At 42.1% G+C, this 26,678-nt stretch overlaps 1 protein-coding gene across 1 annotated transcript in view; it reads right to left on the minus strand.

Annotated features, from left to right (window-relative positions):
* Positions 1-11,872: 11,872 nt before the first annotated feature.
* Wdr11 (WD repeat domain 11) overlaps positions 11,873-26,678 on the minus strand; it is an 84,263-nt gene continuing 69,457 nt past the window's right edge. The window contains exons 21-29 of the mRNA XM_012513466.2: positions 21,105-21,167; positions 19,625-19,690; positions 18,284-18,461; positions 17,651-17,746; positions 17,070-17,235; positions 15,904-16,001; positions 15,355-15,500; positions 14,413-14,492; positions 11,873-12,836 (exon numbers count right to left, since the gene is read on the minus strand). Of these exons, the coding sequence (XP_012368920.1) occupies positions 12,679-12,836; positions 14,413-14,492; positions 15,355-15,500; positions 15,904-16,001; positions 17,070-17,235; positions 17,651-17,746; positions 18,284-18,461; positions 19,625-19,690; positions 21,105-21,167 (1,051 nt within the window). The 3' untranslated portion in view covers positions 11,873-12,678. The remainder of the gene's footprint in view (positions 12,837-14,412; positions 14,493-15,354; positions 15,501-15,903; positions 16,002-17,069; positions 17,236-17,650; positions 17,747-18,283; positions 18,462-19,624; positions 19,691-21,104; positions 21,168-26,678) is intronic.

Raw genomic sequence — 26,678 nt, forward strand, 5'->3', positions numbered from 1 at the left:
CCAGGCCAAAAATGGTGGTGTTCCTAGGACTCTATTCCATGTCAACAGATCTACCAAGGAGGGCAAGCTCATCTCACTTGTCTTCAGATCCAAGCTGGATCAGCTCACCTGCAGACCAGCCTTTACTTCTGAGAGCTGTGAGCAAGCTCAGCGCACTCTTGGATGGTCTGGACTTGCTTCTTCATTTAGCACCCTAATGGCCTCCAGTGATTTCTACATTGCTCAGTTCATACCTAGCAACACTCTTCTTGGGCAGCCTCATCTAAGAGTGGAAACTGGCCAAATGCTTTAGACTAGGAAGGAAAGGAGAGATACAAAGCAGGGTGGTGGGCCTACAGGCAAAGCAGGTAAGAGGGGCATCCTCTCTGGAGCCTCCTGATGGTTCGCCCACTCACATGTGCTGGCCATGTTCTGACTACTTCCAAAATGGTAGGCTTTTGTCTTCTGTCGATCTTTTCGTAATGCTTCACAATGCTTCAGCCTGCGAAGTTTCTACGTCTATTTAACTCGTTAGTTAAATGAAGCCCACCAGCGTTCCTGAGCAGGGCCAGCAGTACAAGCTGGGCGAAGTAGGAGAATCCCTGAGACCAGGGTTTGAACGCCTACCGACCACTGTGGCCCTGTCCATATGATAATGGCTCCTATGGCCACCGTTGACAGCAAGTGCCATCCTTGGCTGGCCTCGTAAATGAAAACAGAGCCACTTCTGAGAGAGCGGGGACAAATCAAAGTTTCAAAACCCTTGACCAAGGAATGGAGTAGATGCTATAGACTAAAATTCTGATTTTTCTTTTCTTAGTTAACAGGTACTGTTTCAGTTTACCCAGAACATCTGCTATTCACTTAAAAGAAAAATAAAGACAGAAGCAATGCCATTCATCAATGGTTTGTCTATGATGGGAGGGCACCTGGAACCAAAATGGGATAACTTGTTTCAGTTTTGCAAATCAACCTTGGAATGTCCAAATCATCCCCACAAAAAGTTTTGTAAATGTTTTTGAGAACCGCATTCTTTCCAGCAGCCCACACCTAGCAAGACAGTCCTCTAATGCTGGCCCTGCTGGCTCTGGCCAGGCCTTCCACCCTCTGCCATGTTAGCTGATTTGTGCAGACAGAGCTCAGGATTCTGGTGTAGCTCAATCCCTGCTCCTTTGGACAGCTCCAGAGAACAGCAGTGGCTGGACCCCCATCAGGCAAGCTTGTCTTACATTCCATCCTTGTGACTTAATAGGGCAGGGTTCAGCCACTCCAGTTTGTCCAGGATCATCCTAGTTTCAAGATGGAAAGTCTGGTGTCTTGGAAATCTTCTCACCTTGCAGCAATTCAGGAGTTTGTCATTCTTGTTTCTTAACCTTTCTGAGCTGTAGTTTATGCTTTGGTGAAATGCACACCCCTCTCTCCCGTGCAGCCGTGAGAATCACCTGCTGATGAAGGTGAGGTTGCAGAGGAGAAGGGATGCAGCATCAGGACCCTTAAGGCAGCTCCACTAGGGGCAGCCAGATGTTTTCCATCCTGACCCACTTTTTCTTTTTTTTTTTTTTTTTTAATTTTTATTTATTTATTTATTAGAGAGAGAGAGAGATAGAGAGAGAGTGGTGTGTGTGTGTGGCCAGCTCAGCCCACCAGGGGGCGGGGCTGGCTGGCATGTGGTGCTGGGGGATCGAACCACAGTCCCTGATGCTTTGCTAAGCTTGTTCTAAGTAGGTGCTTTAGACCACTGAGCCATCTCTCCAGCCCCTGACCCACTTTTTCCAGCCTAGTATCTTTCCTGTGCCCCCGGCTCCCACTTACTTTCTAGTGCAGTGGTGGTGAACCTGTGGCATGCATGCTGCAAGTGGCTGTTTGTTATCATCAGAAAGCTCTAAAAGTTGCCCCATTGCTGCTCTAGTGCATTCCAGCGGGGACCCTGGCTCCCAGGCATATTCCCAGGATGAACTACTAACAGGAATGGGCAGAAGCCACTGTGACTTGAAGTGCTTCCAGTCTGCAGGCTACCTGAGCAGCATGCGCTGAGGATGCTCGCCCAGCCTTTAGGGGAGATGTGTGAGTATCTGAAATTTCTGGAGAAAGCAAATTTGGCAGCCCATCTCTTGGAGGAGTGTGCTTTCCTGTCATTTTGCTCTTTACTGCCTCAGCTATGATCTTGAAGTTGTGAAGTGATGGTGTTTCCATAGTGGGCTGAAGCTCCACCAGTCTCCTCGTTGAGACTCACAGCTTGTGAGTTGGAGCTGGGACGTAGCTGAGGAAGACTGATTTTGAGTCCAGGCCTCCATTACTACCTTGGATGGCCACTCTATGTAGGGGCTTCCTGAGGCATCTTGCTGTTATCTATGGGACAATCTGGTGGTAGGAGGCAAGAGTATTATACAGAAGGTAGCCTGGTTGTGGGTGTCTGTCCCCTCACTGTCGGTGTGTGAGCATGGCAGTGTGTCACAGAGGATTATGTACCAGGGGTAGTGGAAAGCTGTGGTGGCCTGTACTACTCGGAAGCCTGAGAAGGGCAGGTAATCTCATTCAGTGTACTCATTTCTCAGGGTTGCTTTTGTTTATCTTTGTTTTGGTTCAGTTTAAGTTTTTTTTTTCTTTTTCATGAAACTTCTAGACTCAGAAAAAAAAATTCTTGATTACCTGAAGTTGATATTCTTATGTAAAAAAGTTGTAGCTTGTCTCTTGGAAGAGACAGTAAATACTTTTGAACTGATCAACGTTAGATTAATTCAAAGAGAGCCTTGGGACTGTGTTCTGGGATGGAAGCCATCCCTCAGTTCAGGTGCCAGCGCCCTGAAAGGCGCAGAATCTGGGCTACCACTGCTGCCCCAGTACCAGGCTTTCCAGAAGCCTGGGCGAGGGTGTGGTGCCATGACTCAGTCTTCTGCTTAGAAAGGCAACCTATACTTGAGATGTCCCTGTGTAGCTCAGGTGACTGCTACTCCCCAGCACTGCATGTGGACTCTTTGAGGTGTTAATAGACAGCATAAAAAAGGGAGAGGGAAGGGAAAAAGAAAGGAGAGTGAAAGAGCAGGGAGGAGGGCATGCCTAGTCAAATGCTTTTAGCTAAGAAGCAGTTAAACCAGTTTCTTCATTCCCTCCCTCCCTTCATTTTTTTCTTTGCAGCACTGAGAATTAAAATCAGGGCCTTCACCTTGATCCATATCTCTGCCCTTTTTTGTTTCGAGACAGGATTTCACTAATGCACTACATTGTCCGTGCTAGGCTTGAGGTCATAATCATCCTGCCTCAGCCTTCCAGGGTGCATGGGATTAAAAGCACACACCATCGCACCTAGCTAATTGAGGATTTTATTTTTTTTTTCTTGTAAGACTTTCTCAGAACTTTGACTATGTCCATGTGCACTGAGTCCCCAGAAGGCCTCCCATTTAGTTTCTTCTAGTTTTTTTCTTCTTCTGAGAAATATACTGTGGGACTAGAATTTCTCAGCACTTCCTTTTGCAAATAATTTTCTAAGTTTAAACTATCATCTTTGTATTATAATCTTTGCTCTCCACAAATATTTGTTGATTATCTAGTCTGGGCACGCCTTTGGAAAGAGCTCGAAAGGGACTCCTCTCCTCCCTTGCTCATAGAGTTCAATTCAGACTCAGTACTGGGGCTCTGGCAGCACCAGTTACAAAAGCCAACACTATGTATGACAAGCTTGCTTCACATTTCACAATTTGACCAGGAGAGCACTGCCATCAAACTTGCGTTACAGACAAGGAAAATGAGGCAGGGAGGTGTTGTCAGAACTCAGCTTGGAAAGGCAGGGCCAGGAGAGGGCCCCCAAAAGGGTTCTTTAGCATAACCTCGGGGAGCAGCAGCTCAGGCATCTACAGGCCTGCCAAAGGGCACATAGAGTGGCACAGCGGCAGACACTGGGCCCCAAGTGTATCCATGTCCACGTGTGGACATGCACGCAAGGAAGAGAAATACTGACTTCGGGTCAGAGGCTATCCCTTAGGCCTGCACCTGTCTCCAGACTCAGAAGAGATTTTCTAACACAAAACAATGACATTGTTCTTTCTTGGAAGTAGGCATTTTTTCCTGTATTTATTGACAATAGAGGAGGTTTTTAGCTTAAATGCTCCAGTTATGAAATGTTTTTAGACTCACACTTAAATAAAATACCATCTTTTTGCTAAAGAAAATGAAATATGATGAAAACAGGCAGTAGGTAGGGCTGCTATGTGCCGGGGGCGGGAGAGAAGAGAGCAGCCATGCCTGTTTTGGAGCATGGTTACCCAGCATGTATCTATAGCCTTCTAGAACACTGCCGAGGCAGTGGTGGCTACAGGCACGTAGGAAGGCCCTGGTGCTGCAGGGTGGGCCCTCAGGCTGGCACTGGCTGGTCTCCCGTACCCCCTGTTCTCCTGGGGCCTCACTTAGCAGCAGCTATAGCACAGCCCTCTCTAGGCCAGACCCAAACCCATTATGGCTCCACTGAAACCAAAAGGTTAAAATGCATCTTTATTTTTTAAATCTTTTTCTTCCTTCCTTTCTGTTTCTTTCTTTTATATAGGGTCTTGCTACACAGCTCAGACGTGAAGAGACCCTTTTTTCTCAACCTCCCAGTACTGGGATTACAGGTGTGTGCCAGCACGTCTGGTTTCAGTGACACAGCATGTGATACCAGGGATCAAACCCAGGTCCTTGTGCTCGCCAGGCAGGCACATAGACTGCTGAGCTATCTCCCCAGCCCCAAAATGCATCTTTAAAAATGAGGATTTTGTTTTTTAAATACACTGGTTTTTTGCTTGTTCAGGTTGAGAGCAGCTCTCCTCACTGGCTCAGGCACAAGGCCAGTCCTCTCAAATCCACATGTTCTTATCTCCCAGCTTTTGGTCTACAACCTTCTATGTGCACAGGCAGCCAAACTAGCTGCCCTCCAAAATTGGCTATATTGTCAATAAATGCAAGTTTCTATTCTTATAGGCATTTCCTGTGCTCTTCATGGTAGGTGGGTGAACAAATCCAGATAGCTATGGCCCCGATTCAGCCCCTCATCAGTGGTCTTTTCCTTTGGGACCTAAATGTGTGGCTGTTACTCATTATGTGTGCTAGGCTGCCTTGATTTTGACTCAAAATTCAGCTCCCCCTCTGGCTTTCCCCCAAACCCAATCACATCAAGCATGTGGTGGATTTCATCATTTTATTAATGAACTGTGGTGTCCCAGGGAGAAGGCATGTCTCCCAGTCCTGGTACTCCTATGGAAGATCCTCACTCTCTGAGTCCTCTCCTAAGAAAGCTTCAGGGCACAACTGTGGACAGGCTGGGCGGGTGGTGGAGTGGGCCCAGCTGGCCTTACAGAACATGCTGGACGCTTCAGGTTGCTCAGAGTTGCTCTGAAGCAGCGCAGATCCCACCCAGCCTCCCAATGCAAACCCTCACACCCTGGGAACTATCAGCAGATTCTCTCCACCTCCTGCCCAGTTAGTCATGGGAAACTGCGACAGATCCCCTGCTTCCTGCTGCTGTTCTGGATCACACTGAGGCTGGTTCTCTGTAGGGGAACCTCTACATCTCTCCTCTCCAAATATGACAGAGTCTGGTACTTTCATGCTCAATAGGGTTTATTTAACCCATGAAATGGGTGGAGGGGAAAATGAGTGGCTCAATAAATTGCAGAATTCTGACAAGAAACGGTGGCATCTTGTTCCTGGCACAGCCTGTTCTGAAACAGGGCAGTGTAGGGCAGTCCCAACCCAGAGCACTTCATCTTCTGCTCAGAGATGGGCCCATGCAGACTGTGCCTGGTCTGAGGCCCTTTAGATTCTGACTTGGAGTGTCACCAAGCTCCAGGGCAGGAGACATGGGGAAAAGACCCAGTGACCACTTGAAACAGGAAGGAACCGTGAGGAAGTTGGCCTCCCACTGCGGCTGGGAATCTAGGATGAGGAGACAGGCCAGAGCTTCCTAACTTGGAGGAAAAACTCTAGCTGGCCTCCTTTTTTCTCCCTGCCCACCAGGCCAGGCCCTTCCTATTGCACATTCATGCATATTCAACATACATTACTGAGTGCCTTTAGGCTCTAGAGCTTATTCTAGGATCCGAGGACTCGGGAAAGAAGACAAACCACATCTCCATGGAATGACTGGTCACCAAGCCAGACAAAAACTACACCGACTGATGCCAGAACTGCAAAGACCAAATGAAGCGAGGTAAGGGATCAGTGGGCGGGGGCACTATTTCTAAGAGAGATCGGGGTAGGCTTTTCTGATGATGGGGTGACCTTCGAGAAGAGTCCTGGAAGAGGGCAGAGGTATGTGAATGGCTGACAGAGAGGACAGGGGACAGGTGCAGAGGTGCTGAGGCGGCACCAGGATGGGTATATTCAAGAAGCAGACAAGAAACTATAGGTGGAAAGAGGCCATCTTCCTACAGGCAGATCCTGGAGGTGCTGCGTATCCTCAAAAGTACCACTCTGGCCCATTACTCCTGCTGTCCTTCAGAACCTGCCCTGAACTGGGGCAGAAACACTAGCCAGCTGTCACAGTGGATCCTTGCCTTTGCTTTCATAGCGGAAAGGGTAACAGCTCCTACCCACGTCCAAGCCTCCTTGCCCACGTGCTTCCTGACCTCCATTGGCCACAGCCTTCTTGAGCTCATGCCAGGCTGAGTGGTGAGCTCTCTACACAAGTGAGGCTCTGAGGTGCTATTCTGCCTGGGTAGAGTACCTCTGGCAGCCCCCACCTGCAAGGCTACTTCCTGTTCAACTTCCCTTGCCTCCTTCCCCACCCTGCCCGATTTGCTGCCTCCCATTGTGCTGTCTGCACACCCTCGCTGTCTCGTTCATCATAGCCTCCCAGCTGTCTCCCACAGGGTGTGGGGCTTTGGAAGAGCTCAGCAAAAATATGGTGCTTGGTGAGTCCTAGGGATAGGAATAAAGGGTTAGAAAGGAGGAGTTAGGGATGAGTTTGACTCTTAAGCAGACTTGCTGAGTATGGGGGTTTTCAGAGAAGGGCTGGAAGCAGAGCCTGCTTCTAGAGGTACCTGGAAGAGACAGCAGCCAAATGGGTTCCAGATCTAGTTCTTTCTACCAAACAAGCTTTCTGCAACCACAGTGGACAATTTCAAAGGCTTCAGGAGTCACTTTTATTCTCTTCTCGCCTTCCCCCTCCCACCCATGCCAGTCCCTACTCTGGCTTGTCTACGTCACTTTAACAAGACTCCCTGAATGAAGGCTGATGATGTGACATTCTCAGCCCTTCTGCATGAGCAGCAGTAGACAGGTCTTACATGCGCCTGAATAATAACATGGACCAGAACACACTTTGTATAGAGGTGCCCTTGTGGTTGTCTTCATTTTCTCTCAGCTACCAAGATACAAACTATTGTCACTATTTTATAAATAAGGTCAGGTGACAATCTACCCAAGGTCAGGCGCCACTTACTATCAGCATTGATGCTTCATCCTTGTGGAGCAGCTTTTCCAGAGGCAAAAAGCAAGGTGTGGCTGACAGTGTCTGAGAGATGGAGCAGCCCCAGAAGGGCTCTTGAGAGTGCAATGGCATTTTCCTAAGTATAAGCCCAGACAGCTTATTATTATTATTTTTTTAAGCATCATGTGAATGAATATATATGGGACTCTTGCTAAATAAAAGACATGACAGCTTTCTGGCTGCCTAACAGGACAAGGTATATTTTCCTTGGCCTATACTTGAGAAAGATCAGCAACTTCAAACAGCTAAGAACCTGCCATGCAATTACCTTCCTAATTCATATACAATCTTGGAGAATACTGGAAGTACAAGTCCAGAGGACTAGGTTTTGTTGTTGGACAGGTAGTTCTTAGAAAACTGTTCAAGTAACTTCCCCCAGTCAACCACAAAAATCTTGTTTCTTAGGCCCCTCTCTCTTTCACAACATACCTACGCAAAGTTACGACATCTCAATTTTCTCCTGAATTTCTTCCATCGGGTTGTATCACACTTTCCTCTTTAAATCGTTTCCTCTGTTGCTTCACTTCTTGCTTCTGTTCTGTGGGATTATTGGAAGTCCTGGTCATCAAGCACTGGAGGATTGCGTGACAGGGCTTCTCTTCCCAAGAAGAGAAGTAGAATGTGAATCCTTAAAGCTTATAAGTTCTTTTCTGCAAACTTAATGTACACTACTGATTTGGGACTCAGCTAAGTTTCATCTCTAACCTGTCTGAAGGGTAGGAAGAAGTGGACAAGAGAGGTAGTGTCTAGTGTTGCCTGTCACAGAAAAGTCCCAAAGGACCTCATGCCAATCTGTAGCCAGTAGGGTCGCTGGGTATCTGAGATTTCAACACAAGAAGCAGTTAGAAAACTAGCAAGCAGGAGTTAGAAAACTCTTTCCTGTCGAGGGCCAGATAGTAAGTTTTAGGCTTTTTGGGCCCCCATCTGTCACCAGTACTTGACTGTGCTGTCAAAAGTGGCTATGCACAATGAATAGGCAGGCCTGGTTGTGTCCCAGGAAAACTTACAGATATAGGGAGCAGGCTAAATGGACTAGTCCCTAGCCTCGTGCATCACCTGCTAGAGGTGCTGCTGGGGAGACCTCCCTCTGTAGCTTTCTACCCATGAAAATAGGCTACTGAAGCAAGGAAGCCGAAGTACCTCAAGCTACATTTTCAGAAGTGACAGATAAATATACTTGTATTTCATCTCAAATTCTCAAACATTTGTCTAAATCCAATTTTTCTGAAAGATTTGGAATAAATTTTCTTCTTTCATTGCTCTTGACTTTGCTAACTTTAAATATGGAAGATGGGAAAACTAAAACTACCAGTCTCAATACCAGAGGGTTCTTTTTACTCCAGGAATTAGTAAAACGACTTTCAAGTCAAGTTTGTCAATGTCTGCGCAAAAAAAGATAAAAGGAGAGGTGGTGCTCGCTGGACTTCTTTAAGTCATGAGAACTAAACAGTGGAAAGAAATGCCTGATGTCATCTGTGGGCCCTTATCTGCGAGCCAGAAAAGGAGAGGTGGGGCTTGTACAGGCTATTGTGCGCTGCATGGCTGACCGAACACACATATGTGAGGAAATAAATCATCTAGGAGCCCTGAATGACAAGGAAGGAGGCTGGACAAGGTGCTCCTTCACATTCTTTCCTGCCCATCTCATTGGAATGCACGGTTTTAAGGTGAACTATAATCTGAGGGTCTGGTAATTTCTCCCTGTTTGTGTTTAAATACCAGCCCAATACAAAGTGTAACGATGTCTTTCCATTTTAATTGAATATTTCATTCATTTATAAATTGTTTTGAATTAATCAAAACAATCACAAGCAGCATCCCACAGAAACAGAGCTACCCACTCTCACACTGCTTAGAATATCTTCACCCATCCCTCACTCCTACCTGGCAGAACTCCTTACAGTTTGTTACCCGATGCTTTCCTTTAATCACATACTGTTGCTGAGAATAAACTGTCACGGGTAATCACAGGGCTCAAGATTCACTGAAACATGATAGCATCTTCCTGTAAGAGGAACGCTCCAGGAAATACACAGCCAAAAGGGGAACAGTCTTCTTACCTGTATCTGTTAGCCTGAGACTTTCTGCTTACAAAGTGAGAGGGGTGTGAAGAAGTCTGTGTTGATGCCACTCTGACAACTATTTTAGAAGAACAGAATGTCCTGCTGCTACCTCCAAAGTAATGGAAAGACCCCAAGCAAAACTGGGGTGAGACACTTTGCCTTTGGCAGTCACTTGCCTGCAACACAGCAGGAAAAATGTCCCTGGGAGTGAATGAATGGCAGGAATGGCTCCAAGACCAGGCAAGAGGAGCAACCAGCACTAGACCTTTCTCCAGCAGACACTCCACTTTCTGCCTACATCTTCCAGCTGCCACACAGGTTCATGGTACAAGGAAGGGCTGCTGCCCTGAAGCCATACTCCCTGTTCTAATTTCTAGTCCTAGTGACTGGCTTCCCATGTGAATCTTTCTTTACTAACAATGCATTGATGACATTGTCCCTAGAGATTCTTCATGAGAAGATAAACTATGTTCAGAAAGAATGAATGTGAAAAACAATTTGGCTTTGTTCAGCTTGACCTCTAATGCTTCCAAGAGCTGAGTACATCAGCTTCAGCTCTGTGGCCAAGATTATAAGGAAGGGAGCCCCATGTGGCTGAAACAGACTTTCAGTTGTATCCTGACATGGACTTGGTCTCTGAATACTGCACTGACCAGCTGGCCTTTGACATAAATCCACGCCCTTGGCCTTGTCTACCCAGGAGGTTTCTACGCAGCTGCTGTTTTTGGTCCCACTTCTTTGTTTCCATGATCAGGCAATGCCTCACTGCTTGTTTGCTGGATTCTGTTGTAGTCAGGGTTTTCAAGGAAAGAGATTTAACACAAGGCACATAATTTATAGGGTTATTTTTTAACATTCACCCAAAAAGTCAAATGCAGAAGAGTATAAGAGATCTGTCCATGCGCTAGAGACTCAAAGAATCCAACTGAGGGCCTGGATTCTGTGGCAATGTCCTGCATGAGTTCAGCTGAAGACGTAGAGCCCGTGGCAATGTTCTCCACTAGTCCAAGTCGAGGCCTTCAGCCCATGACAATGTCTCATGCAAGTCTATATCAAGGATCTGCACTGGGAAGGCCTAAGGATCAGTGACAGACGCTAGAAAGTCTGTGCCAGTGGGATAAAGGATCTGTGTCAGCAGGCTGAGGGATCTGTACCTGAGTCAGGAAGTGATGCTCAGAGTAAGGACCAGAGCTCTGTCAAAGAGAACTGCAGCCATCCTCAGCAGCAAGAAGACCTGAGCTCCTCTGATGATGAGAACAGCTGAGTTCATATCACGCAAACCAGCACAACAAGCTTCTCCAGCAACAGCACACCATCTTCCCCTCCAGTTTTCCTTTTATGCTACTGGCGGCAATCTTCAGGTGGGCCTTTCACACCCCAGAACCATGCTTCCTTCAGCTGGTGTTACAAAATTAACCGTTAATCCACCACAGCTTCTAATTCAAAGAATGCTAATTTTCAAGACACACTACTTTGGAATAAAATGTTATCTTTTCCCTCTCTGTTCCTTAAGCTGGGCATGTTGTTTCTTCAGCCAATTGATGGTGGTTATGGCTGACTGTTGGGTTCAGCCCTCAACGTGATAGTATTAGAAGCTAGGGCTCTGAAAACTGATATGCTTAAATCAGTTTTGATTCACACTACATAACAGGAGGGTGTAAAATACATCATGGGGTCTGTGCCTTATAAGAATAGAAAGACAGAGAAAGGCCAAAGAAGACACAGTAAGAAGGCAACTTTCTGTCAGCCAGGAACCGGCTCCATCAGAACCAAATCGGCCCATACCTTGATTAGGCTTCCAGCATCCAGGAGGATGAGCAATACAGGCCTGTTACTTATGCCACCCCATCTGTGGCATCTGGATACAGCACTGTGAGCTAAGACTCAATACATGAAATATATCTCAACAGTCATTTAAAATAATACACAAAATAAAAAGGGCCTTAAAAATTTCTAATGTCACTTGATTGGGTGACAAAAGAACTAGTAAAGTGAGTCAGGTACAGGATCGAGGAATAAATGTGGATTTCTTCTAGAGCTGTTGGCCAAAGTACCAGTCTGGGAGTAAGCACTATAGGACAGGCTCTTCCTCTCTGCAGCTGCTTCTTGCCAGAGGGGTCAGACTGATGGATTTCTAAGTGTAGAAAGTCTGCAACTAAAAACCATACCTTCTGGTTGGTGTGAGGCTACGTGTCACCCTGCAGGCTCAGGCCCTTGTTTCTAGGAGCCAAGTGCAAAGCCACGTGCCCCTCAGGAACCTGGGCAGAGTGCTCTGTGTCAGCCCTGCTCTGTCCTGATGCTGGAGGCTGGGTAGCTAGATGACACCTCAGCAGGCAGCCCTTACTCAGGAACAACTCAGAGAATACAAGACCCCAGTAGAATTTTCTTTTTATTTATCATTTTTGTTAAGTTATAGACAGTGAAAGTTTCAGCAATAATTTATAACAGTTATATTCCATATATTTCACCTACTGGAAAACATGAAGACAGAGAATTAAAGTACAAAGACAGACTTCAAAAATGAGGTTGCTATAATGCATTATAGGAGTTAAAATTTAAAATATCAAAGCCCCCACAGACTGAAACTGAAATAAAGCTTAAAATCTTCCCATAGGCCTGTATCTCTAAAATTACAAAATTTGTCAGCTGCCTAAACCAAAGAATCATCTGTATTTTCACAGTAAAAAAACCCCACAAAAAACAAAACAAAAAAAACCCACAAAATGCTCTGGTAAGCTACCTGTAAATATTTTTGCCCTGTCTGCATCTTGAATGATTGTATATAAACACAGCATAGCACACATTTGAGAATCCACCTCATAAACTCCTTAGATTTCTCAACATCTTTAGATTTAGTTAATGACAAAAGCAATTCAATGTTTAAGTTTAAAAAATCGTAAGCATTTCTGGCTTAAAGCTCTTTCTTGAGAAGTATACAAGAGAGTATGTACACTTTCAAGCTCTGAAGCAATCACATTCTTCTCTGATTCAACATAGGATGCAGAGCTTGCGCTAATATAAATGCCCACACTGCTGTACAAGGAGAACCTCGTGGTAAAACAACCCCAAGGACCCTGTCCTCCTCATCAGACTGGAGCTTGCCCATGACCACAACAACAGTCAGGTCAGTTCTCCCTCACACCCTGCTTTCACCCTCATACTCTGGCACAGAACCTGTCAGTCCTCATTTAATAATACCTTGGGAGGTTCCAGTTCCTTCAATAAATCTTTGCCGGCCTCACCAGCTTTTGACGCAAAATGAACTGCTCCTTGTTTAAAACCAATATTCTTCAAACTTCGAGCGTAGTCTGTGTATATGGCTGTGATGAGTTTCTGTACACAGCAGTTAAAGAAAGAAGAACAGAATGGGTTGGACTGCTGCTCCACACAGGCTCTGGAGCCAGAGGGGCAGCTCAGCTCCAGGGACCCACGGGCAGTGCAATGAGCTCAGGAATCTCTGCTGGGCCAAGTGCTGTCTCAGTCTATAACAACACTGCACTGTATACCGGTGAGTCCAAAGCTTCTCCTCCCAGAAACCTGCCCACCTTCTTCCCAGAGCCTCCTACCACCTATACTCATCTGCAGACTGGAAAGAGAGAATGGGAGAAGAGAAACTTAATGCAACCCACTCCATATGAGATTCTCTGAGAGGCTGGGGGCTCTCTATACATGGGTGCTGGATTTATAGTCAGCTCTATTCGTTATATTCTGAAATGGGCACTTTGAGCCAGTCAACTTCACCACTAATCAGGAACTTGACTGCGTCAAATCAGGCTATCACTTGAAATAGAAGTTTTAGTTTTTAGTTTTGAAAACATATATACACAGAACCACATATCTGATATATAGAAAAAGAGGCCAAATATAATAACTTAACAAAAAGGACAATGAAAAAAAGCAATCATACAAACCCAAGTAGTTAGGAGAAAAACATGTGATCTGAGTGATGCCTAAAAGAATAATGATCTTAGCTGTGGGTGGGCCACCATGGCCTGTCTATGCGACACATCTCTTTGACAGACTTTATCTTGTTCCATATCACACCTGTCACTAAGTATACAATAGATTTTTTCTTTTATACTTTCTTGGTAATCTTTTCCAGAAAAATATATCCAATTTATTGGGTAGAATGCCTTGCTTTGAAAGAACACTATTTTTAAGTTGTCACCTATTTTTAATTTTTTGTATTTTAGGGAAGGGTACACAGGATGTTCAGGGTCTCACTACTCTACTACTAGATTAGGCTTATAGTGGTCCACCTGCTTACAGCCTCTCAAGAGCTGGATTATAGGCGTGCACCACTATGCCCAGTCTAAGAACACTATTTTTAAGGACCAGACCTTTATTATTATTATTATCATTATTATTATTATTATTATTATTATTATTATTATTATTTAGTACAGGGTCTCACTATACAGACTGGACTCATAGTGATCCTCTTGTTTTCAGCCTCCCAAGCCCTGGGATTATAGGTGTGTGCCACCAGGCCCAGTCTCAGTTGCTCTCTCAGTGTGCCCCAGAGGCGGGTCCCGCATGGCATATGGTGCCAGAGATTGAAATGCAGTCCCTGCACCTGCCTAAGCAGGAGCTTTAGTCCGCTGGGCTATCTGGCTGGCTAAATTATTTCCTTCAACTTCTTTAATGTTCAAGAGAACATTACTAACCTAGGGCTCCTCCCCCTGCTATCCTTCCCACACGCTCTCCATCCAGCCAGGCCTAGCACCAAAGGTGAGTGACCTGTGCTTTGTTTTTCTTCCCATTTCTCCTTCTCTCCTGGCTTTGGTGAAACACATTTTGAGCTTTTCTCAAGACAATATGTTCCCATCTTACAGCAAACCAAGAGAAATTCCAAATCTCAGTGCTGTCACACTCTTCCCCCCACAGCATCAATGTCCTTGCAAAGGATATCAGTGTCTTCACTGACTTCAAAAGCACCATACTTGAGACAAGCTTCCACAAATAAGGCTGCTCTGTCAAAGTACCTCATGCTGCTCAACAGAACAAAGGAAGAGTTAGCCTTTGTGATTTACATCTTTTGGGGCAGAATCAATTAAGGGTGCATTTCTATCCAAAGACTTGTACACATTTTCCCTGGAAACTGAGTGCTAGAGGAGTCATTCCAGCATCTCTCTAAGCCCTGGTTCATAAAGGAAGGGAAAAGACATCTGTTCCCAACTTCAGGCCGTTACTGTTATCAAACAGTTTAAATACACTGAAACCTATAGCAGTATGACAAGGGCCACACACTGCTATCCAGATTTAACAGGCCATTTTTAGACACATCTGCCTCAGCCTTTCTTCTCTGCTCCTCAACAAATAAATGTTCCATAAGAAGAAATGGTTCCCCTTCCTTGCGGAGTTCAGGAGCAACATCCTACCTTGCCCTGCCTTCGGTTCCCTCTTAGTACTCTCTGCTTTCTCTTGGCTGTTCTGGTCAAAGCTGAATCCTTTCCAATTCTCTGAAAAATTCTTTTATTTTCTTTTTAAGTAGGGATCTATTAGGTTTGACCAGTATATTGACAGGAAAATACAAGTCCTAGTGAAGTATTAATGAATATAGACAGCTCTACTATCCTTTAGGCTATTTTGTTCAAGGAAATCTAAAATATACTTCTCCTTTCTCTCTGCCTATTGAATGTTCCTATCTAGTAAAGCCTCAGCAAAGCTGAAGCGATTAAACATGGGCATTACTGGCTGGGGAGATAGCTCAGTAGAATTAGCATTTGCCTGGCAAGCACAAGATCCTGAGTTCCATCCCTAGTACTGCAAAAAACAAAACACCAGAAAAAAAAAAAAAAAGAAAAAGAAAACCACGGGCATTACTGAGTAGCCCGCGGGCTCTTGGTGTACCTGTGAAGCATTTCTGCCACGCTGGAAAAACTGCCCAGGGATAGAAGGACAAGGAGGGCCTTTGACTTCTGATTAACTTGTGGAGAACAAAGGTGGTCAACCCACCGCTTCAGAACATCAGCACATTCTTCAGAATTTAAACGGACCTGAGAAAGATACCTATGTTAAAAACAAAACATCCCACACTCTAAGGAAAAATAATGAAATCAAAGTAGGATCTGTCCCTACGCAATACACACTGAGGTCTGCTTGGCTATCACACTGTCCTGAAGTGAGGGCTTACTGTGCTATAGGACCAGGAGGGCTGGCATCACATGTGGGCTGCAGGCTGGATTAGACACCAGCACAGAGCAGATAGCCGCTTTCACTTAGTTGCTACTAATGTAAGCTCCATTTCCTAATGTTGTATGTGGCTTACAAAAAAATAGGAGGCAGGACGAGAGTTTCAAGAAAACATTTGCGAAGCAGTGTTGCTGAGATTCCAAATCATGAGGCTCAGCACTGAGCCATCCATCCCAGATGCTTCTGACACCTACAACCATCACCAACCTTTGCAAGCCACGCTGCCCGATTCCACTCGCCGTATGTCTGCAGGTAGCGGCAGGCATCTGCAGCTTTGTCTATCAGGCAGAGCAACTGGACGCCCTCTGGAAGACAGAAGAGCAAGCTGCTCATGTGACACTGCAGCACTCTTGGACAAGTCATTAGAAAGCAGATGGCCATTTCACATCAAATGTGAAAATCTAAAATCCAAAATGCTCCAAATTTTGAAACTTCTAAGGCATCAACATGACACTAAAAGTAAAAAGTTTATATCATGAAACTTTGTTTCATGCGCAAAATTAAAAATATTACATAAAATGATTTTCAGGCTATAGGTTTAAGGTATATATGGAACAAAAACTAACTTCATGAGCAGACTTGGGTGCTAGTCCCAAAATACCTTATACATATGCAAATATCCCCAAATTTGAAAAAAATCCACAATCTCCAATGCTTGTGGTCCCAAGCATCTCAGACAAGGGACACTAAAACTGGACCAAAAAAAGTACTCGACTTGAATTTTAAAATAAAATACTGCACCAGGAGGATAGCTCAGAGGTGGAAGCATCTGCCTGGAAAGTGCAAGGTCCTGAGTTCAATTCCTGGTACCAGTAAATAAATAAATAAATAAATAAATAAATAAATAAATAAAACCCAGAGTTGGATATAACACTAACACTCAAATAACAAGGATAAAATTAACATGAACATGGCCCAGGAAATAAACAAGTAGAGCACATCCTACATGCTTTATCATCCACTTCCTCAGGAATGTCCAACTTAGGCCACTGTCTTGGCAATTACTAACAGTGTTCCCTCCCACTCTTCAAACATGCTCTAGTTGAAATGAATAACTTACAGTTATCTTTTTTTTTTTTTTTTTTTAATGTATTTAGTACAGGATCTACAGGGTCTCACTACACAGATTGGAATTGTAGTGGTCCTCCTGTTTTCAGCCTCCCAAGTGCTGGGATTACAGGCCACTTGACTTGAATGCCACCACACCCAGTGCATAATTTATAGTTATCTTATAAATAAACTAGTCGTAACTTTTTAATTTTTCTTCAGCATATATAGAAGAGAAAGATACATCCTCATAAATAAAATATTTTGTGGAGCACAGGTCCACTTTTCCATAACATGGAAACATATGGCCAGAGTATGTACCTCACCTGCCAGCTTGCCATTGGCAATCATATTAGTTGCCACCAGCTTAATGGTGCTCTGAGAGGGTCCTGAAGAGGTGACAGTGGTGACCAAACAGGCTTTCAGTGAGTCACAGTAATAATGTTGGTTGTCTGCACTTGTTTCTAATAGCAACTGCACAGCTCTGTCTGTCTAGTAAGAGAAACAGTTTTTATAACTACAAAAACATTTGCTACCAATAAGACCTTTTAAAATTTATAACATGGAACATTAATCTATAGCTTAAGGAAAGTTCATTTAAAAATTTTTTATGAATGTTTTGTTTGCACAAAGGAAAACTACTACACACAAAAGCAGTCTGGTGGATAAGTGCTCAAGTAACTGCCTACTGTAGCTTTGTACCAGTGACTTTAGAGATGAAAAACAAACCAAGCAGCTGAGATTCATCCAGTATTACTGAAGCCAAATTACAAGTCAAGTTTTGCTTTCTCAGAATGTCTTTTGGTTTTATTTTTAAAGGAAGTCTAAATCTTCAGAGAAGGAAATACATTCAAGGGGGCAATATCATGACAGGCATGAAAAAAAAAAATGATAAAAAGTGACATACTTGACCCAAGAGTAGTAGCTGGTCTGTACATTTTCTAGTGTGATCATAAGTTGACCGTTTTACTTCCTGAAGATTAACCCTTTCCAGTTGAAATTTCTAAAGTGGGGGGAAAGGAAAGAACAGTTGAGACTAGAATATAAGATTTTTGAATTATTTCAGTTTGGTTATACATAATAAAGTCATTTTAAGAATCACTGTTTTGACTTGTGAGGTTGCAATATAACTATAGAAATTTAAGAATTTAATAAAAATTTGAAGGAAAAATTGCTGAAATACACTACTATCTGTGTGCATGTTTACCTGTTTTAGAAACTGGCACCTGAGTAGAACTGGATAAAAAAAAAAATTTTCTGGAGGTTAAACATTATGAAACTACCTTTATATATTTTAAATAAATGTAACCAAATAAATAAAATAGTTTTATTAATAGAAAATTTAGTGGGAGAACTAAAATGAACCCTCTAAGTTAAAAATTTAAGACAAAGATTTTAATAATAAAAATTTAATGCCTATTAAAAATTCTGTTGATGACCTTTGCAGTCTGGAAACATATTTATGCAAATATGCCATGGGATTGATTTCTATGATGTGGACTTTAACTTACTGCGAAAATTTCCCACGTTTAAACAATACCTGAAAATAAGCATTTTCACAGAGTACATCATAACATATATCCAATGGATTGTTCAACTTGTCCCAAGGTGTAGTTTCTTTGGTTGCTGCCGAGTTTCCTGACTTGGACTGGGACAAGCTGTGCAAGTAGTGGGCTGCCACAGTCCAGAAGTGCAGCTCTGACTCATCACCATAAAGCCTGAGAAGGGTGAAACAAAGATTACAACTCACAGAGTAAGCCTATACGTCGACAGGGATTCTGGGGGTGGTCTAAAGTGCTAGGAATATAATACTCTCTCCTCACCATCCATGGGGACATTGTCATGGGTCCTGGGAAGGGGAAATGACAAATTCTCTAGCTACCTAGACTCCCAACAGCATGGGGCCTGACTCCATAAGGTTCTTTCAGACCCCAGTATCTGTGTTCTTTGTCAAGATCAATTTTCTACTTGATTTGCCATAAGCATGCCATGTGGGCAACAGCTTTAAAGTAGGAAGTTCTAGTGGAATAACTTGGTAGATAAAGTATGAAAGTAATTTTCTATTTTCTCTTTAGAGCATAGAGGATTTTTAAAGAAGTGAGGACTCCACTGTACACCTATTTATTTTTTAATCATTTACTTATTTATTTGGTACAGGGTCTCACTATGCAGCTTGGACTCATAGTGATCCTCCTGTCTCAGCCTCCTCAGCAATGGGATTACAGGCATGGGCCACCATACCCGATTTCGGTGTCCGGGTACTCTGGGCTGGCATGGCATGTAGTACCAGGGATCAAACCCAGGTTCTTGCTCTTGCCAGGCTGGCGCTTAGTCTGCTGAACTATCTCCCCAGCTCTGTAGATCTATTTAAATACATACAATTTCTATCTGGTATTTTAAAACACACAGTTTAGAAAGCTACTAAAAAGCTCTTTCACTGTATTAGGACTAGATCTCATGATTAAAATGTAGTCTGATTTTTCCTTTGTATTACTACTATTTTTTTTAATTTTTGTATTTGGTACAGGGTCTAACTTTACAGCTCAGACTTGTAGTGATCCTCCTGTTTTCATCCTCCCCAGTGCTGAGATTACCGTCATGCAGCACCATGCCTAGTCTGTGAAGCTGGCTCGTGCACCTGGGGGTGCATGTGGTGCCTGGGATTGAACCCCAGTCCATACACTTGCCTAAGAAGGTGCTTACTCCACTGAGGTTGCATCACTACTCTCAAAATTAACTATAAGTCAATTTTAAAGCAGGGTCACAATATTTTTCTATATCATATGAGTTTGGTCATAACTTCAATAGAATTCCTTAGAAAGAGAAATAAGTTTATTTGAAACTCTCCATCTCTTACATGTAAATATTCAAACAGCATTACCTGGAAATAAGCAAGCATCTCTGCAAGACAGTGAATTCTGGATCAAGCAGGAGTTTCTTTATGTCACTACAGACAGGAAACCAGAGGTAAGAGAAACATACTGAATTAAACTATAGCAAGGAGATAATATACTCTTTAATTGGAAAAATTCCACTTCGATTTTACAAAAGTAAAGTTACTTTGTCATGACTCTGAGATTACAAAAGCTGAACAGGCTAAGAATGTACCTAGCCCAGAATAAGTAGTTCTTGTCACCCGCCGCCCTGTAGTTCTTGTCACTTGCTCCAACTTTGCAGTCTTGCCACAGTCCAGCTTGTGTTTTCAAAAATATGAACAGTGGCCTAATGGTATGAACTGTAGATAGATATACTCCCAGAATCTTATGTGCTCAGGGGGGCCTTGTAGAGTTGGTTAGATCCAGGGTGTGTGGGATTAAAGGTGTATAGTACTAAATTAGTCCACTGATTGCTTTAACATGGTTCTGGATGTGAATAATGAGGTCTACTGTGTGCTGTAGGCCCACCAACAGGCTTGTAGACTGCAGGGGACAAAAGGGAAAGGGAGGCTTGCTGCTGCTGCTTTCTACCGGCCACACCATGGACTGCTACTCCTCTGCCTTGCTGCCCTGTTTTGGAGCCAGCTGACTATGGATTGAAATTTCTACAACCTTTCTTCCTCCAACTCTGACTGTCTTAGCAATTAGAAAAGTAATTAAGACACCTAATGATTGAAAGAAAGTTGTTACTGTTGATAAAAATTATTTTGTTAATCATCAGAAAGTGTATACTTAAGGCATTCGGATATTATTATGAACTATTTTTAAGAAAGAATGGTTACCAGTTTTATAAATTGATGTTCCTAAAATAGCTAAAATGGAATGTTCCTAAGCCAAGAGAAAGATATAAAGATAAATGTTAATCTTTGAATACAGCAAACAATAAATAATTATTTTTACTTTGTCAACAAAACATTATTTAATGGGTAATTTCTTAAATGTTATCTTATCTGGTAAATGTATTATATTTTACAAAAAAATTCCTTGTGAACCCATACATTTTTATTGTCTTTCAAATATTATTCTCAATGCATATGGGACCCAAAGGAACATAGGAATTTCTCTACCAGAACTGTACCCACCCAATGCCTGAAAAGGAAAGTGGATACTAAAGAACTGCCTGTCCATATTCACAGCACGCAGCTTCACAGGGAATTTGTGGTAGAGACAAGTAAAAGGTTTTGTACTACTGCTTCTAGTTCTGCTCTAACATCCAGAACACTCTCATAAAATTGGTGAGGAAAGATGTTCGATTTCTGTCACTATCAAGTAGTTCCTCTTATTACACAATAAAGTTTTAAAGGAAAACAAATCTCTACGAAAAGAATGGTCTCTTTTTGGGCCATTAACATTTTTAAAATATAAATTATTTTAATTTTTTAAAATTCAAAGTTAAGTTTTTTCTTCCATTAAAAATGCACTTACTTTGACAATGAATTCAACTGTTCTTGAAGAAGATTCTTTATTTCTTCATTTTCTGGATAATCACTGTAAAAATATTTTTTGGAATGAATTTATTGTCTCTTCACTCACAACTATGTTATTTTCCTAGCATAAAATAATGTTTTGATGTAGAAATAACCTCTCTGCAGCCCTTGGTAGTTAAAAATCTGGCTATAGATTAACAATGTCCTCAGGACTTACCAATTTTCTTTAAGGTTTGCTTTTATCTTATTGAGTCAAAACAAATAAAAGAGTAAATAAAGTCTTTGGCTTCCTCAAGGCTGATAGCATCATTTTTTTCTTATTTTGTCTATATTTCCATTTTGTATCCTCTTTATTATGAAACATTTTCTGAGCAAGTTATATCAACTGAGACAAATTTATTCCTGCAAACCCTTTTAACTTCTGCAACATGCGTTGGATATCTGAGGCTCACTGAGCAGCATATGCCATACTGATGTAGGCAGCAGAGTAGTTAGTTCTATTACAAACTTTTTTATTTTTTGTATTTTAGGGAAGGATCTACAGGGTGTTCAGGGTCTCACTACTAGATCAGACTCGTGATCCGCCTGTTTACAGCCTCCCAAGAGCTGGGATTACAGTCGTGTGCCACCACGCCCCATCTCAACTGCCTCTTAGTGTGTCCTGGGGGCGGGGCTGGCATGGCAGGCCCAGGGATTGAACCCCCAACCCTGTACCTGTTTGTAGGTGCTTTAATCCACTGAGCTATTTGGCCAGCCTCTCTAATTACAAACTTAACAAAAAATTTATATTTACAAAAATTAAAAATTTTATAATTATAAACTTAAAAAAAAGGTTATTAAATTCCTGAACCTCTGATATCTTTAACAGCCCCTGTTCTACATTCATGCCTGCTTGTTATATGACCCTTCTGCTAATGTCTCAACAGCTGTTCAAGATATCAGACATCAAATCAATGGTATGTGAGACACTGGGGTCCCCTGGATCCTACCTTTATCATCTTTATGGGAAGCCATTACTGGCTCCTCTTTGTAAAAATCTTTGACTATATCCATAATTATTCTGTTGATATTATTATTTGGCCCATGAATGTTTAATTATTTCTTTGGCTTTGTCTCCAGACTCACAGTTATATGCCTAACCAAGAAGAAAATGCCTGATGTCTATCAAGGGCCTTTAGACTTTAGACTCTGGAGACTATCTTTAAGTGCACCTAAGACCTCTTTTAAGCCAAAGTGTTCATCCTCCATTGTTTCCTCATGGCAGTTCAGGTTATTTCTTCAGAGGGAAAATGTTATTGACAGCTGAGTTAGATAGAAATATTATAGGTGTCAAACAGGGCCACATACTCAGAAAGAGCCAGCATGCAAGGCCAGATAACCTAGCAACTATGAAAGAGACAGACACTCCCTCTGTGGGTCAGACCTCCAAAGATCAAACAAAGGCACACCTCCCTAAAGATAAACATCAAGCACTGATTTTCTAAACAGGTCTCTCACCTTGAGAAAGCCAGGAAGAGTCACTAACCCAGCCCCCTATAGGAGAAGCCCCTGTTCTGCATTCATGCCCACTTGCTACATCACTGGCTTTCCCATTTTGTCCTGGATTTAATCACTTTTATCTGAGCAACTGTGCTTATAATATTACTAGTTGACCACAGATTTGTTCCACTTCATGTTCACCTAGTACATACTCATGTTTTCCACCTTAGACCTGCCTTACCACATGGTTTTGTTCTATAAAAATCCCAAGTCTCTGACTTTTAAGAAATAGAAACTATAATAACTGAAGGAATTTGTTCTGCCATAGAGAATGGCCATTTGCTTCTCTCAGGATAGGTCTTAATTTAATGAAAAAGTCCTCATCTCTTACCTACTTATCTCCTGCACATGGCATAAGCTCATAAGCTCAGGAATATTTCTTTTTTCTTTTTCTTTTAAGTAATTTTATTGAGAAACAGCAATGAGACAGTTTCAAAACTGATTACTAGAAGTTTCAATAATTAATACACTGCATATTGTTGTCTTAGTGGTTATTCATTGTACAAGATGCAGACATGACATTCCGTCTACAGACACTATTAGAACAAATCTCTCTATTCATTGAATTAAGAGAAAGCAGCTGTATATCTATCCTAACTATTTTGAGTATACAGATACAAAATGGTTTTACATTTGTATCCTCCTTTTTTGGATAGTTTTGTCAGAGAAGGGCATTCCATTGTCATTTAAATATGGTAGGTGCGTGAATTCAGCAAAATAGTCCAGTAGTCCATAACAGTAGTGGGTTATCCGTAGGACTGGCAATGTCAGAAGTTGTTGACTTGAGCTTTTTACAGCTCAGCATATTAATATGGCTTTACTTTTTATACTTCATTTTTATACTTTTCTGGTGGATAGTTAAGACCAAGATAAAGCAAGACCTATATAACAAGAAATGCAACCTTTGGATCTGAAAAGGTCAGTCAAATCCCCTCAGAACTTCGCCTGAAACCCTGTACTGCAGGTTGCAAATCTTTTGTCAGTGTTAGCCATGTGGATGAGTCACAGCCAGTGCTTGACCAACTTGCTCTCTGTGAAAGCCTGAGAAAATGTTTCCTCTCCACGTGACTCTCTTTAGGCACACTCTACGTCCTTGAACACTTTCCTCTGTGGCCCTATAATCTCTTTGATCAGAAAATTTGGGACACAAATGAGTTACATGATGTTACATTATAGGATCTCCTATGTCCTGAGTCTTCACTGACCTTGAAAGGCTAGGGCCAACATGTTGGCTGTCCTTGCGTCCCTTTTCTCTAATATTTGGTCTGCAAACTTAAGTTGTTAACCCTCCAGAAGAGAAGCCTGTTATTACTATATTACTACCCTACAATATAGGCAGTTGAAGCTCAGGAATATCTCTGAATTTAATTAGCAATCACTGAAAATTTCTGTGGCTTTTTTTTTTTTTTTTGCAGTGAGGTAGATATTGGCATTTATAAATATAACAGCCTCTGACGCAGGTCCATATGAAAATGAATTAGTCCTAGCCCTAAATCCTCTTTGCCTCCATCTGTCCTCTTAACACTCTGTCTATGACTCACTTATGTTCAGATCATAAGACAAGCACTGAGCCACTTAAGAGCAGCCTACAAACTCACACTGCTCACCAAGCCACACTTCCACAAAGGCCCCACAGGGTGGAAAGGAAAGGAAGAATGGTGGTCCTTTTAGTGGTGCTGCCTTCTCTTAGATTGTTTTTTTTTTTCCTCATAATTTTATTGAGAAACAAATAGCAATGAGACAGTTTCAAATCAAATTGGTAGGACAGTTTCAATAATTAACACATTGCATACTCTCTTCCTAGTGGTCATTTGCTGTACAAGATGCAGACATGATAGCCTATTTATAAACACTATTAGCACAAATCCCTCTATTCATTAAGAGAATGTAACTATATATCTGTACCAACCATTTAGAATACACAGATACAAAATAGACATTCATCTGTATCCCCTTTTTTGCTTAGTTCCATTAGGGGCTGGGGAGATAGCTCAGTTGAATAAGTGCTTGTCTGTTTAGTTCTGTCATTTGAATATTATAGGTGTGTTAACTCAGCAAAATATTCTAAAAGAGTCCAGTAGTCCATAAGAGTATTAGGTCTTCTGCTTGACTGGAAATGTCAGAAATTGTTGACCTGAGTCCCATAAGGCTCAATATTACACCATGGCTTTACGTCTTATACATCATTTTCATACTTTTCTGCTGGATGGTTAAGACCAAGACAAAGTAGGACTTATGCAACTAGAGATGTAGCTTTTGGATTTGATAAGGTCCGTCAAATCCCCTCAGGATTTATCCTGAGACCCTGTACCTCAGACTGTAGATCCTTTGTCAGTGTCAGCCATGTGGATCAGACACAGCCACTGCTTGGCCAATGTGCTCTCTGTGAAAGCCTGAGAGAATGTTTTCTTTCCATGTGACTCTCTTTAGGCACACTCTACATCATCGATCACTTCCCTCATTGGCCTCATAATCTCCTTGACCAGAAAATTTGGGACACTACTGGGTCACATAACATTACAGTACAAGTTCTCATATGTCCTGAGTCTTAACTGACCTTGGAAGGCTAGGGCCAAAATGTTGGCTTTCCTCGTGGCCCTCCTTTTTCTCTAATTTTGGTTTGCAAACTTAGGTTATTAACCCTCCAGAAGAGAAGCTTATTGTTATTACCATACAACCTGGGCTGCTAAGCTTAACCTCACTATCTATCTAAAGATCAAATATCTTAGGCATAATATAGAACAGGTATTTTTTACCAAGTATTGATAGGCTGAACTTTAAGTCCCTACTGAATATGATGAAAAACATTAAAAAATTAAAATATATCTTTAAAATAGGCATAAAGAATTATATAATTCTTATGTTTACACATAAGTCCAGAAATCTAACCATATACAAACTTGTAGCAGGACAGTCCCACAACATTCCTTTTCCTGTCTCCTGCCTTCATTCACCACCTGCTTCTTTGTGAACAGTCATCTACCCAAGAGACAGCACGGCAGCAACTGGCATGTCATGACAAGCAGCCCGTATTCAGAATACCAGAACGACAGGCACTCCAAGCATGAACCTACTACTACAAATTACCATCTTCAGTGCAGTTGCTTAGCTTACAGGTGTCAGTATATATAATTAGTCATGGTGAGAATCATTCCAATTAACTGCTAGATTCAAAAATCTTCTGGAGATTCTCAGGATCATTGCCTTGCCCCTCTTCTACATATAACTGTATGGCTTGCCTCTGTCATGTTTCCTATCTCTATCCTTGCTGACTCTTCATTTTCTAGTCCTCAAGTTCTTCCTTTCCTTTTAATTGTATTAAAACTTTCTATTTGTATTTCTTCTTTTGAGTTTTTATACTAGGGAAACTATACGATATTTACACATGTGTGTCTGGTTTATTTCACATATATCTTCAAGTGGCATCTACTTCAATATAAAGGGTTCGAGTTCATCATTCTTTATAGCTGAGTAATACTCCATTGTATAAAAATACATCTTTTTCATCCATTCCTCAGGTGATGGGCATCTTGGTTGTTTCCAAGATTTGGCTATCACAAATTGTGCTGCTACAAACATAGGCACACATATATCCCTATGATATGATGTCTTCAGATCCTCCAAGAAAATTCCCAATAGAGGAATAGCTGGTTTAAATGGGATTTCCAGTCCAAGTTTTCTAAAGAGTCTCCACACTGATTTCCATAAATGTTGCACCAGTCTACATTCCCAACAGCAGTGGAGAAGGGTTCCTTTTTCCCCACAGCCTCTCCAACATTTGTTGTTGGTTGATTTATGATAGACATTCTTTCTGGAGTAAGATATCTCAATGTTGTTTTAATTTGAATTTCATGGATGGCTAGTGATGTGGAGTATTTTTTCATATATTTATTCGCCTTTTTAATTTCATCCTCTGAGAAGTGTATGTTCATCTCGGATGGCCATTTCTGGACTGGGACTTTAAATTTTGGGGCCCTAGTGTTTTTTAGTTCTTTATAAATTCTAGAGAGCAGACCTTTGTCTAAGTATTTGT

This window comes from Octodon degus, unplaced genomic scaffold (assembly GCF_000260255.1).
Source record: "Octodon degus isolate 3935 unplaced genomic scaffold, OctDeg1.0 scaffold00010, whole genome shotgun sequence".
NCBI classification, from domain to species: Eukaryota; Metazoa; Chordata; class Mammalia; order Rodentia; family Octodontidae; genus Octodon; species Octodon degus.